Below are 14,197 nucleotides of genomic sequence, written 5' to 3' on the forward strand. Positions count from 1 at the left end.
CAAATAATAATGTGTGGTGAAATGTCTCACAGATCTGAATACAAAGGTAGATGATTTAAACAGTGTTTGTTAGGAACACGTTTTGCCTAGAAAAGATGAAGTCTTTGATGATGGCCAACTTAGTGTCAATAAGTGGCTTTCTTTGAGACATATTCAGATGGGAACGTCTTGCTTGCCAATTGCCATAGAAATCTTAACACACCATGAAGATTGTCCAAGCGCCAAGCCTTCCGTTCTGGGCTAAATTACTTTGAAGTGGCGCAGGACGTGCACTGGTCAATTTTAACTCTATACACTGGACAGAGAACACTAGGAGTGGGAGATTGTGCGTTTTAAAGCAGAAAATAAGAAGGGGAAACTTGTTTTATACTCTCTATACAAGATTCTGCTCATTGTCAGATATCTTTTATCTTTTATATTTCCCATGAATGATTCATGTCTTGGTGGCTTTGTGTTGCCCTCCTTTTCACAAGAAACTTCATTAGAGAGCTATAAGTTTTCCCATTGATTGGAGCTCTCATTTATGAGTGTTTTTCTGCTTCGTATGTTGGTTATTGTCATTCTGCTTGAAACAACTCTTTGCAACCTGTTTCACCTTTACCACATTTAACAAAACTGACTTTAAAAAAACACTATAACCTTTTGGTGAAACTGTTATTGACATTTTAACCAGTCATGTTCAAGTATTGGGACATCACATTCAAAATTCCTGAGCTAGCTTTAAAAAAAATAAAAACAGAGAAAAAAATCTCCAAGAATATTTACGTACAGATAGAATAGTTTTATCAAGGTTTTTTCCTACAGTAGCTTTCACTCAGTTTTCATTTTCTGCACAGAAACTCATTGAAATACAGCGATATATTTTATACAGCTTGCTAGAAGTTTCTTTGACCTAATCCAATAGCATTATATAATATATAAATATATTTAATATAATGTCATGAGAATATTTATATAGTCCAGAATAATTTGCTGTAGCACCATTTTTATGCCAGGCTAGCTAATAATTAAACCATTCGATACTCTGCATGCATTATTTGTCATGAGTGTCAGAAAGGCCCAGCAAGCTATAACAAAATAAATATTAGTATTTTAACTGCTTGGAATAGTCAATTTTGATTAGCTGTCACTGCAGAAGCGAGATGTAACATAGTATATAGTGCATATAATCTATCTATCATTCTAGCTATCTATCTATATATCCTGTCTCTGCACGTAAAGATATTCGTAGGATGTGTCATTGTTTCATTATTAGAAGCCAAATCCTGCAATTCTTCTCCCTTTATTCAAGCGATTAGCCCGGTTGGCTTAAGTGGGAAACTACTCAGGAGAGTAAATATAGCAGAAATTGACCATGAAAAATGGATATATATAGTTAGAACCTCCCTGTTTATACACATATTTGTTGACTGAAATTCGACTCTAAATAACAAAAAGAAACATTCTTTACTTGTGTTTTTGTTGAATATAATCACAGTATCTCACAAGACCAAGAAAAATATCCTAACCATTTATATTATTGTTCTTCACTGGCGTGCTATGACCTTAAGTACAAAAGTATCTACCTATCTGTCTACACACTGTATGTGTGTGTTTGCTCTCTAGTTATCTCTCATCTATCAGTAAAGCACGTGCAATACATAGAAAGAATATTTTTATTTATTTGCTTGATGATCATTCTTGATTTCTTATGGTCGGGTTTACAGAGATGGAAGGGCGTTTTTATTTAGGAGGCATCATGTGTCATAAAATGAACGGGCAAGTGTGTGACCTTATGTGTGGCATAGTACATAAAAATAGTTGTTTATCCCTCAGTTTCATATTTTAAAACCCCTGTAATGTAGTAATGTATAGTGCAATCTATTGTTGAAAATTTGTATAAATTAAACAATTCGTTATAAATCAGTAAGAAAATTATTTCTAACAAGATTATATTACATAAATTATCCTTAAAAAGTCCATACCTTACTTTATCATTTTCTATTTATTTGAACGGGCTTTGAACGTGAAAAAAGCAAATAAAATAAACTTTAAAAATTATTTTCTATTCAAGTTTTCTTGTTGCTTTTTAAGGAATGTCTGTATCTTTAAATTCACCATAACAATATGAAGACAACGTTTAAAGGCTTCCAGATTGACAGCACCATGCACTGTACTAATAATATAATATCTCTATAAACTATATATATCATCACCAACACACTGCACAGAAGACATGCAGGAAGAGCTTGTTTTCACATTACATTGTTCATTCAAGTAAGCTGAAAAATATAATGATTTTTTTAAACAAACCACGGAATCATAAACAACAATCTATCACCAAAATTAATAATATAATTCTTTGGTGTGTTCTGTACTCTTCCAGAAAAGGATGATGTCCGAAAATAAATTAATTCAACTGTACAAAATAATAGCAGTCAGATACAAGTTATTAACAATGACAAGACTACATCAACCAGTCACAGCACACAAAACAAATTTCTACAAACCCTGTGGGAGGGGAGGCTACCTGTTTATGTATTCAGGGTCTCTGAGGATAAATTAGTGCTCTTTAGTTTATTTGTATGATGTTTATGATGGACTAACATTTTGCATGGGAAATGTGTCGTACCAACCGCAAATAAATTGACTAAGAGTTATCGTCATAGTTCCCTGACCTTTTTCTTTAATAGCTTGACAGCTATGCCAAAGGTCATGCACTCATCAGTTTTGTTTTTTGTTGTTGGTTTTTTGTTTTGTTTTTTTTGCTCCAACTACAAACCTTTTAGATTTTAATATTTGTGACAATTGTTTTCCTCTTTTAATGTAACTGACCACGACACATGGTCATTTGAGGATTGCATGGGAGGGGGCAGAATGAATACAATCATGGTTTTAGATGTTGAAAAAAATAAAGCGTTTTCAAATGAGTATCCACAATGGTATAAAAGGAGATTGATCGGTCTAAAATATCTGCTTTCACAACAGTGTCACAGCTTCTCATACTTGAAGATTTTGAAGTAATAATGGCTCTGATGTCCAAAGCTCTTTTGACCTAACAACAAACTCTACTACACACATGGTCTGACATAGCAAGATGCAGGATCTTCTCTTTTAAACAAACTTTGCTAAAGGGGACTGAATTCACTTTTGAATTTTGTGTGCTATATTTAAAAAAAATCACACTATCACAGTTGTCAGATAGCAGCGGTTTTCTTTTATTCTCCATTTTAGTCTCAAGACTCATAACGGTACAAAATTGTGGAGAAATGTTAAGAGAAATGCTGCATCTTTTTTTTAAAAAAAAAAACACCATTTTCACATCGTATACAGCTAAGGGATAAGGAAACAAGCCTAGGTATAAAATATCAGATTTGGGTGAAACCTAAGGACTCAGAATAAAAAGCAAAAATTACAAAAGATCTGAACTGAAAGCGGGGGAAAAACACATTTTTTAATATGTAACCAGTCCACGATTTGTTGGAAATTCAGCAGGCAGTGGTGGTTTACAATTAAGAGGCCATTGCGGAATTGGGGCCTACTCAAGCTGTTAAGAAGCCCCCAGAATGATATCTAAAGTATTTAAGAGCCACTCCAGGAAATGGAGAGGCCCTGTCAGCTTGCAGGCTACATAATGAACACTCTTCCTCTCTCTCTTTTTGGAACTATTGCGTTGGCATTGGCAGTGTATAATCTTGATGAACTGATCTGTCCATTGAGTTCCCTTGGCATCTTCCCCATACCTGCAAACATGCAACTTGGTTCACTGAGATAGTCCAGCTTGGTATTTTCATTTATTATTTTTTATAAAAAGGTCCAAGTGTCTTAATTAAATTAGTTAAGTGTACAAACACCATAGGGTTTTATATACTGAATAAATAGTGGTGATTCAACATGATGGCAATTCTATGCCATCCATTTATTTCAAGCTTTGTGTCATTACAGTTCAGGAGAATGGTCCAAGTACTCCCAAGTTAGAAACTTCTTCTTGTTGTTTTTCTTCTAATGGATAGTTCTGGTATCAGAGTTTCTATAAGCCTCTTCATCTTCAGATCCAGACGATGTTACATTGCTGGAAGGTGTATGAAGGTTATTAGAAGCCCCACTGGCCTGACAGACGTACCACTCATTGAGGTTGGTGACCTGAGGGGAAAGATTGGCAGAGCGGCCCCTGGCTGAGTCCTGGGCAGGGGACAGGGGAGCACCTAGGGGGGTTCCTGCAGACTGATAACCGTGAGATCCAGGGGTAGGAGAAAGTGGTGGAGACTTGCAGTGTATCTTCATGTGTTTTCTTAAAGAGCTGGGATGCGTGTAAGATTTATCACAGCCTCTGACTTTGCAGTAATATGGCTTATCACTCGTGTGGACGTGGGAGTGTTTCTTTCTGTCACTGCTATTGGCAAACTTCCTGTCGCAGCCATCAAATTCGCATTTAAAAGGCTTCTCTCCTACAATTGAAAACATTCATAATTATCTTCTGGGGGAGAAATCCCAAATCTTGGTCATTTAAATTTCAGGTCAGAGCTATGGTTAGTTTAAAAACAAACAACAACAGCACTAAGTGGAACATTTCACAGCTCTTATAAAACACGGTCCCCATGGAAAAATTCACTGCAAATCGTTTCTGTGCTTGTCATGAGGAGACTCGTGATATGTCTGGGAAATAAGGTTATACCTGCCGGACAGTTCAAGCTGCACTGGTGTCAAATGAATAATATTTTGTAAACGGTGAAATGTTAACTGTGATTTTCAAAAAGCCTCAGACAGCACCATAAAGTGTCTACTTTTTTCATGCACAAAATTCTCTTGCAAATGAAAAATTCAAATGATGCATACAACAAACAAAACTACCCCCATCAATACATTTATCATCTAGGAGTGGCTTTGTCTATAGACTGGCACATCTTGTCCTAATCCTTTCACAATGCTTTATAGTATGTGGAGAATCTTTCCTGTTTGGAAATACAAATAACACCTGTTTAAGCACATAACCATAACGTCGGATTTTTGCAGACCATACTTTAAATGTAGACCAATATCTATCAACCTTTATTCACAACCTGCACGTCAGTGAGAATAATATACTGTAATAGCAATAGACAGTAATAATGACAACCGTGGACTGCTATTACAGTATCTATTTACCTGAGGCTAATTTGTGTCTAAAAATCTATAGCAAATCTATTTTAATAGCTTTACGCATTGCTTAACAGTTAAAGTGGTTGTGAAAATCTGCCTCAGGCCTTTTTGTCTGGCATACCTTTAAGTTCCACCGGGTCCTGTAATACAATACTTTGGTTCATGTGTATTTTGTTACATATAGCTGTGCTCCAGATAAACTCTTTCCCATAGTTCTTGAATCAGGGATGTGTAAATGCCTATTATTGAGATAACAGGGAAAAATGTGCCATATCATTTTATTACAAATGGAATATAATTTAGAAGAGTAACTTTTTTTCTCCGTCATATTACAGGTGAATCTGATATCTCTAAAATGCATAACACCATTACTGCAAACATTTAGTTAAAACGCTGAAGTTTTATGCCATATTATTTCTAATGCATACTTTCATATGTATTTTGTTACACATTTTCAAAAATAACAATGTACTCTAGCCCCCGCAATGGAAGCACTTCGAGTTTTATTGGAGAAAACCTTGTTAGTCAGTACTTTGTGTATAATTATAGAATCTTACAATAAAATATGAATTGAAAACAAGCACACTTTTGATAGTCTTTTTGTTTTGTTTTGTTTTGTTTTTTTGCTAATGCTATGCAAACATTTCTTTCTATATTCTAATTCCAAATCAAGTTATTCAGTTTGAAATCGTTCCGATACATTTGTGCTTAGTCACAATTATCAGCAAATATCTAGCTCCACACAAAACAAACAGTACTATCTCTCTCCTACCCCAGAAATTATGTTGATTAAGAAAACCACGCTGGTACTTTTTAAATGCAGTCTTCGTCTACACATAAGCGCTCACACTTCCCACTGAAAAGGATCTCACAACATAGATGAAGTCACTTTATCTGTTCATTTTATCTGAAAAATAGCGAATCTATTGGAAAATTTCGCTACATCTGTATTGTTTTACAAAACTATTAGGGTTACATAGCCGACTGTAATGTGCATTCCGGAAATTCTTAAGAAAAGCTATTTGACAGATAAACTGATTTGTACTATTTGCATCAGACACAGAAATAGTTATTAAAAATTGGTTCCATCGGTGTTTCAAAAAAAGAAAATGGTTCTTTCAAGGACACCTAGATTGCCGTGATCAAATATATTTGGTGCTCTGACGGAGACTTTACGTCAGAGTTTAACCATTTGCAGATTGCTCCAGTTTAACACTGCTAGCTGAAAAGGATTTGAAGATACACAAGTGCATCTTTGCAAAGTTCTTTCTGTGCAAAAAACACAGTTGTGAAAACATTTGTTTATTTTTTTGCCAAAGAGTGATAATGCTAAACACTTTCCTGTTGAGGGGCCACCGTTTTTTTAATCCATATGTTCCATTAACATGATGAAGCAAACATCTTCGGGGATCAATAAAATATTTTGTTTGAGATAATGGATTAGTTACGCTTTACAGTGTTAAGCTATTAGACCGAAATAGTTTGGGATCATATTGTCCAGTGCAGCTTAAGAAGGGCGGGGGGGGGGAAACCAAATTATAGACATATTTCTCCTGTCTGGGGGCCTATAAGAAAAGCACAAAATCCACTAATAATGAAACATAAAAATACTGTGGTTATTTTAAACAATGACACTAAGAATGAATAATTTGTAAATCCTTAGAGCACTTTACATTGCTGAATTAGAGCTAAGTGGTAAAACACAAGGCTACGGTAATTATCTGATCTTTTCATTTGACTTTCAGATTTAGGTCTTTAAAACAGGTCAATATATCTTCTGTGCAGACATGTGTGTGCACGTTATGAGATGCTTCTGCCAAAGAGCGGCCTGGCCCGAGTGCCCTGAAAACCACCCCTTCCTCCTTCCCTGGGCCGGGCGTCAGCATGCTGGAGGGAAGATTTTCTTTCTCTGCTGCAGCCCAGAAGGGGCAGTTTGTCTGTTGCATCCTCCTTCTTCCGTTCCCGAAGGCTGCTGGTCTGCAATGGCCTCCCCGGTGGCTTCTGTGTATGTGTGTCAGTGTGTCTCTGATATCAGTATGTGTGTCAGTCTCTCTCTCTCTCTCTGTGCCACTGTTCGGTGCGAGCCAGTATCTGAGCTGCTCGCACGCGCTCTCTGTCTCCACGTCTCTGGGTGTGGGGCTCGGTATCTGTTTGTATCTCTGTGTGTGCTTTTAGGGTATATTTATTTATATCGATCTCTCCCTCTGTCTCTCTCCCAGTGTGCGTGTATGTGTATATTTATTTATATCGATCTCTGTGTGTCTTTGTATCTGTGTATATTTATGCACAGTTACGTGCCACTCGGTATCTATAGAGACCAGTCTCTCTGTGTATCTTTGTATTTACTCTGCACGCGTGTGTGAGAGCTGCTACACCGCACCGTGTGCATCTCTGCGGACTGGAGTGCACAGAGATCAGTGATCGTGCGTGTTTCCCACTCTGCGGCTCCCTCCCTAAGTTTCTACAGCTGCATTTGGATGTCTCTCTGCTCTGCATTGGGGGCCACTATCCAGAGAAGCTGCAAGAGCCAAGGCCCAGCCGCCTCTATCTTCAAGCCATGGCCCGCTCCCCCATCCGCTGCGGACCGTCGGACAAGACAGAGAAGGGGCCTCATCCTTGGGCTCAACAGTTAGGGAGAGCGGACACCGAAAATCGCCCCTTGCTTTGTAAACAGGACGCCAGAGTGGGAATTAAACCCAGCGGAACCCAGCAGTTAACCGGTCCCGGTAGCAGCGAAGGGGTTCAAGTCCCCAAACTCGATGTTTCCAGCGGCGTTGTATTTTGTGCACTGTCGACCGTTACTCTCGGGGCTCCCACCCGGGGGAAGTTGAGAGCAGCCGTAGGAAAGGGAATGCGCTTCCCGAGTCATAAATCTGAGCGCCCTTTTAATTGCAAAAGGGGAAACGTGCTCTGTGGGCCGCCCTTTGTTGTTGTTTAGGGTTTCTTTTTACAAAGATAAATGAATAAGCCTGCTCCGCTCTCTCTCCCTGCCTCCCCAACCGCACTCCAACCTTCTGCTCACTGCACTGGAAATATGAGAAGGCTCCCGAGCTGCAAATCATATTTTTAGAATTTGGCACCATTCTCTTTTAACATGCAGGGGCCATCCCCACCGGCTTGCACTGTGACAGGGACAAGGAGCTAGTGGGGTGCTGTAAGTGTCGGGTTTAAGTTTTGTTTTCCAAATCATCGCGACAGATGGATACAGATACATTACAAAAACATGGTAGGGAAACAAGGATTCTCGGAAATGCCTCCAGCATTTCACTCGGGCCGCAATGCCATTAACAAAAAGCTGTCAGCCTGCCTGCAGGAGCAATCCTTCCTGGCTCGGAACTGAACTGCCAGGGCAGGGAGGGCTAGCTGTCCTCATCTCTCTGCGCATACATCTGGGCTTCTGCCTGACATATTCTGTAGATAAAATCTATAATCCTTTCAGCCATGGGCCATTTGGCTTTACATTGAAACAACACGTTGCACGTTGTCCGCTTTTCTCTTTGCAGCAACACACAATAAATCAAGAAAGCAATTATGTAAACTCCATTTCCTTAACTATCCTCCAAGGAATAATATTTGTCTACAACTATCAATCCCAACTTCGTTCATTTTCCTCGGAGGTTTGTTTTTTTTTTAACCTAAACCAAAATGTCTATATGTAAACCAACACAAGTCCCATAAACAAAACCCTAGTGAGGGACCCAGTCTGACTGGGCATTTCCTTACAAGTGAAGGCTGTCCGTTTCTCCATGTTTAGCTTAGGCGTCTTCTTAAAATCACAACTTGCGCTGTGAAGAAATGAAGGCTGCTTTGAAGTTTCCTCCTCAAAACTACAATAAGAAACTTCCTTACACACACACACACACACACACAAAACTAAACTGCACCAAATGTTACTCATCTTGGAACCTTCAAACGATCAGCATTTAACCAGTGAAACTCCCTATAGTCAAGTCTTTTTCACCGCTCCTAGCAAACACGTTGGCTTAATTTAAAGAGGAACTGCGCTCCCCCTGAACCCCCAGCCCCCACTTCAAATGAAACTCTGTCTGGGACAACCCACCCATGTGTCCTTCGGTTGAAACCCTGCCTGGGACAAGCCCCCCTCCTCCCTCCAGAAGCGCAGAAGCGGAAACACCCCCCCGGTATTTTCGGGTGGGGTGGGGTTTGGTCTGCAGTGGGAGACCCCCTCTCCCCATATTCCACGCGGGGCCTGGCTAGACTGGCCTTGGTCTTCACCTCCTCCTTCCGGGCCTGCTGTTTCCCAGGCCCTGCCTAATTTCCTAGCTGTAGGTGTTTATCGGCTTAAACCTTTTGCTGCGTGTCTAGGGTTTGGCTGTGCGGTTGTGTGTGTGTGCGCGAGAGAGACAGTGTGTGTGTGTGTCTCTGTGTGTGTGTGTGTGTGAACGTGCCCTGGGTGCTCCTGAATTACTTATTCATGAAAAAAGTCACATGTTTGAATGGCCCTGTGATGAGAGGAGGAAAAGAAAACAACCCCACCGAAGGAGCGGGGGAAATACCCACCTGTATGAGTGCGCTTGTGAATCTTGAGGTTCTCGGAGCGGGCGAAGACCTTGCCGCAGCCCGGGAAGGGGCAGGGGAAGGGCTTCTCCCCGGTGTGCACGCGGATGTGGTTGATCAGTTTGTACTTGGCCTTGAAAGGTTTCCCTTCCCGGGGACACTCCTCCCAGTAGCACACGTGGCTGCTCTGCTCCGGCCCGCCGACGTGCTCCACGGTGACATGGTTCACCAGCTCGTGCATGGTGCTGAAAGTTTTCGAGCAGGGCTTCCCGGCGGCGCTGGGCGGCGGCGGCGGCGGCGGCGGCGGCGGCTCCTGCTCCAGCCACTTGCAGATGAGCTCCTGCTTGATGGGCTGCCGCATGTACCGGAGGAAGGCCGCCGCCGCCGCCCCCGGGTGGTGGTGGTGGGGGGCCGGGTGGTGGCCGTGGCTGGCCGCCGCCAGGCTGACGTTCAAGCCCAGGGAGCCGTAGCCGTGCAGCGAGGAGGCGGCCCCGTAGGGCTCGGCCCGGCCGTACAGCTCCGCGGCCGCCAGCCCCAGGCGCATCTGGCCGTTCAGCGGGTGGTGCCCGCCGGGGGCCGGCTGCTCGTGCAGCGCCGGGAAGACCGGGTGGGCCGCGGCCCCGTCCGACGGGCCGTAGGTGCCGGCGGCGGAGATGAACACGCCGTGGTGGGGGTGCGGGTGGGGGGAGCTGGCCGCGGGGTGCGGCTCCCCCAGCGCCCCGTGCATGGCCGCGCCGGGCAGCTCCCTCCGCAGGATGAAGTCCCTGGCGCTGCTGGTGCCGGCGCTGCTGGCGGCGTAGCCCGGGTGGGGAGCCGGGGGAGCCGCGCCGGCCGGGTAGCTGCTGACCGCGGCGGCGGCGGCGGCGGCGGCGCTCTGGGCCGCCGGCGAGGCAAAGGCGGCCGCTGTCTGCGCCTCGGGATGCGCCGCGAGAGGCTGCGCGGGGCTGAGTTTGAGGACGCTCGCTTGGGCCATGTGCTCGGGTCCGAATGGCGTGAGGGCCACGCCGGGGTCACTCCCCATCTCCCCAGGGTGGAGGTGAGCGGCGGGGTGGGAGTGGACGTGGTGGCTCCCCAGCCCCGGGAAGCCTGTCATGGTCTGATGAGGATGGGGCTGAGCCGCTGCCAAATCCGCTAATCTCAGTGTCGGGTTCCTCTTGCTCAAAGGGGGCTCCATAACTACACAATCCAGCCCATCTACACTCACTGTTGTTATTTTTTTCCCTCTGCCCGCCTTCAAAAACATGTATATATTAAGCGGCTCTTTAACTTCTTTTGTCTCCGCTCCTAACTCCGCTTATTCCTTTCCCCACTCTGTCCTCCAGCGATTGGCAGAGCGCTCACCACATTTGAGCGGCACAGCGGGAACTAGAGTTTGGAAATGGCGCTGGTGGGATTGGAGGGAGCCGAGTGATTGGCAGAGGCCAGGGCAGCGCGATTGGCTCCCTTTCAGGCCGGCCGCTCAGCGGGAACCCGCCCTCACGCGCTCTCCCCCTCCGGTGGCTTTCCCAAAGTTGGGCGGGCCGAAAGTTCGCGCTGAACCTGTGAGTGCCAGCCGGCGTGCCAAAGCCAAGCGTCTCACGCCGGCTGCTCGCCTTGTAGAAATAAGGCCCTGGGATCAAACACGCTCTCACACACACTTGCTCAATCACGGGACACTGGGCTTCCCAGCCATTCTGGGAAAGAGATTTTACAACTTACACACACACACACACACCCCCTTACGGCTCATTCGGCTCCCTCAGCAATGTGCTTCTGTGTTTATTTTCAGGCTGCAGGCGTTTGTACTCGTGGGTTCTTCTGTTCAGCACAACGCTGCCAATTGGAACGGCGATTCGGGCAACTGTTTAAAGAAGCCAAGCCATTCGTTGAATAGGAGATTGTTAAATTCCGGGGAAATAATGTCTTGGTGCAGCACTGGAAGACAAAACCTCCACTCTAAGTACCGATTACAGAATAAAGCACAGTATTTAAGACATTAACTGCAGAAGCGGCACATATTAAAACTGTAATTTCTTTCAATAAAAATAAAATAAAAGGCATCTTGCACATGGTAGAAGCGAGTTTCGGAAGGGTCTGCTCAACGTGTATTCTCGAGCTTTATACAGAGATATAGAACACTTACTATTCACCATCAGGCAACATAACTGCGCGGTACATCTCTCAGATAACGTGGCTGGAAAGATACAAGCGGATCTGAGACTCTTTTCACTTACACATGGCTCTGCAGAGAAACCACAATCAGCATATTGTCTAGAAAACGCTAGATCGGTCCCTTCATGTCTCACCATTTCAGTAAAACTCCCAAATACATGAAGAGTCGATGAAAAAACAGCCGATAAAGTCAACAGATAATAAAATAATGATATGTCTTAGTTTTTCCTCTAGGGCGTTAAAAGTTTGATAGAATGGATAAATTACATGATGCTTGTTCTTAAAATTTAAAAGCCTCAGACCTTCTGAACGTTGTGCTGTATACAATCTGTGAAACCTTCCAAAGGGAAGCTATTAACTGGTTGTTCTTATCGATTTTTATAAACAGGTGCACAACAGTCGAAGAAGATATTGAAAGTTTCCTTTAGGTTGAAACGTTGTGGTTGTGTTAATCAGATGGCTTTTTTACGTAATTTGGCCGAGATTTTAAACATTTTTATAGTGGTCCTGGAAAGTGAAGCGAAGTTGAGACATATTCGCTGCTAGGCTATCTGTTAACTTTTTCTTAATAAATTATAAAGTGAAAAGACTATCCTTTGAACACGAAAGGTTGATGTCCCTATTTTGGTGTGCTACAAGGAAAGCTGTGCTGAATTCTTCTGCAAACCAAATAAAATTAAGAAGTTACTGTCTTCTAAAGCAGAGAGATATAAAATAGCAAGAACTAGTGTGACTGTGATACTCGGTGCTAAACTTGGCGTACATTCTGTACTCAGTGTAATTTGCTTTCTTTAGTGACCTGTACCTGCGGAAGCTAAGCGCAATGAAGCGGTCATTAGATACAGAAATCAAATAAACGAAAACATTGCACGTTACCTTCAGTTTTCTGTACATGTACAAGTAAGAAACTCTCCTTTTTAACGTTATGAGAGAAAACTTTGAACTGGGGGTCACATGAGAACTGTCATCTTAGTTCAGAGTATCCCTATCTAACCAGTGCTACTGACAAAAGTGTTCTCGATGAGGTAATCATTCGGGTTATGTTGCTTGTCTATTTTTCGCACATGTTTAAGAAAAGCCTGTGGTGATTCTGCGATTCCTGCTTGAGGGTGGGCAAGGGGAGCGCAATTTGGACCATAATCACTTCAGAAACACAAGGGTTCACTTTACATTTCACTACATCAGACTGGCGCTTGCACTGTATTGCAGCTTTGTTTCACTCAGGAATACCTGCAAAAAGCGTTTGTAACCTGCCCCAAAAACGAGCTTCAGCACTTGCCTGAAGATCTTTCGGAATTTTAGTCAGGTTAGAAGAAAAGAACAAAAATAAACAACCCCTCGCTTTTAAAATGGGCTACTTGGTGTTTTTACTATGCAGTAAAACCTTTTCTCTTCAAAATAGCTTTTCACAAAAATTCTAAGCACTTTGTTTTATTGAATTACTGAGATTTAATGGTTTAATGGGCGAATGCATGGAGGAGAAGCTGCAAACGTGAATAATGGTATCGCAACTATGCGGTATCTTGTACACGCCTCCTTGTACAACTCTTGTTAAACACAGCATGATATGTATCTGTCATCGATTTAATATGTCTTAATTCAAATATATCTCCCTGATCAATTTCATTTTACGGGGACTGTAAAATAAAGAAAATATTTTATGGTTAAACAATCGTCAGAAAAACGCCGATAGACAAGAAAGACGTTTAAATGATCACATGAAAATTCTCTGAGTCAATCTCTGAGTAAACATAAACCATGGAAGATGTAGGCGACTGCTCAGGTACTTTGATTTTGGACGCAGGAACTGAAAAAAATAAAAATAATTAATTACCATCCAGGACGACGCACATGATTTCATACGAGGCCTAAATTGTCCTCAAGATACATATTGTGCTATATTTATCTATATGTGTGTGAGTACACAGAAAATCACGAAGACACAGCATGTTGGTGGGTATACACATATCCATACACACGCACAGCTCCATCTCCAGAGAGTTTTAGAAACCCAAAAGGCCCTTTAAACTCTGGTGAACAGGTGAATCACTAGTCCAGTACAAATATTACAAATAAACGTTCAGATGGCAATTTATAAAAGTCATAATGAACTCTATTAGGCCTTGAAGCATTTTTAAAGACTCCACTTCAAAACATATCACTACCTTGGCTTTTTTAATGTTTCCTTTAATTTTTTTGTTTATCGTTGCATTATGTAAATATATGCTAATGAGCACGAGCACCGTTTATAAACGATCGCCTTTAGCGCACATCTTATTGATATTTAGGGAAAAGAGAGCAATATTTTATAACATATAAACCTTCTGGGGAACACTTAACATTAAAGCTTTTCTCAACAAGTCCTTAAAACCTGTTAGTAGACCAAAACCAAAGTAGATTACCCCTTCCT

At 42.4% G+C, this 14,197-nt stretch overlaps 1 protein-coding gene across 1 annotated transcript; it reads right to left on the minus strand.

Moving 5' to 3' along the window:
- Positions 1-1,637: 1,637 nt before the first annotated feature.
- ZIC5 (Zic family zinc finger 5) lies at positions 1,638-11,588 on the minus strand. Its single transcript, XM_073348670.2, has 2 exons — positions 9,640-11,588; positions 1,638-4,427 (listed from the first exon to the last, which is right to left on the minus strand). Exons 1-2 carry the CDS (start codon positions 10,877-10,879, stop codon positions 3,982-3,984), a joined length of 1,686 nt encoding a protein of 561 aa, XP_073204771.2. The 5' UTR covers positions 10,880-11,588; the 3' UTR covers positions 1,638-3,981.
- Positions 11,589-14,197: the final 2,609 nt, after the last annotated feature.

Source organism: Lepidochelys kempii, chromosome 1 (genome assembly GCF_965140285.1).
Source record: "Lepidochelys kempii isolate rLepKem1 chromosome 1, rLepKem1.hap1, whole genome shotgun sequence".
NCBI lineage: Eukaryota > Metazoa > Chordata > Testudines > Cheloniidae > Lepidochelys > Lepidochelys kempii.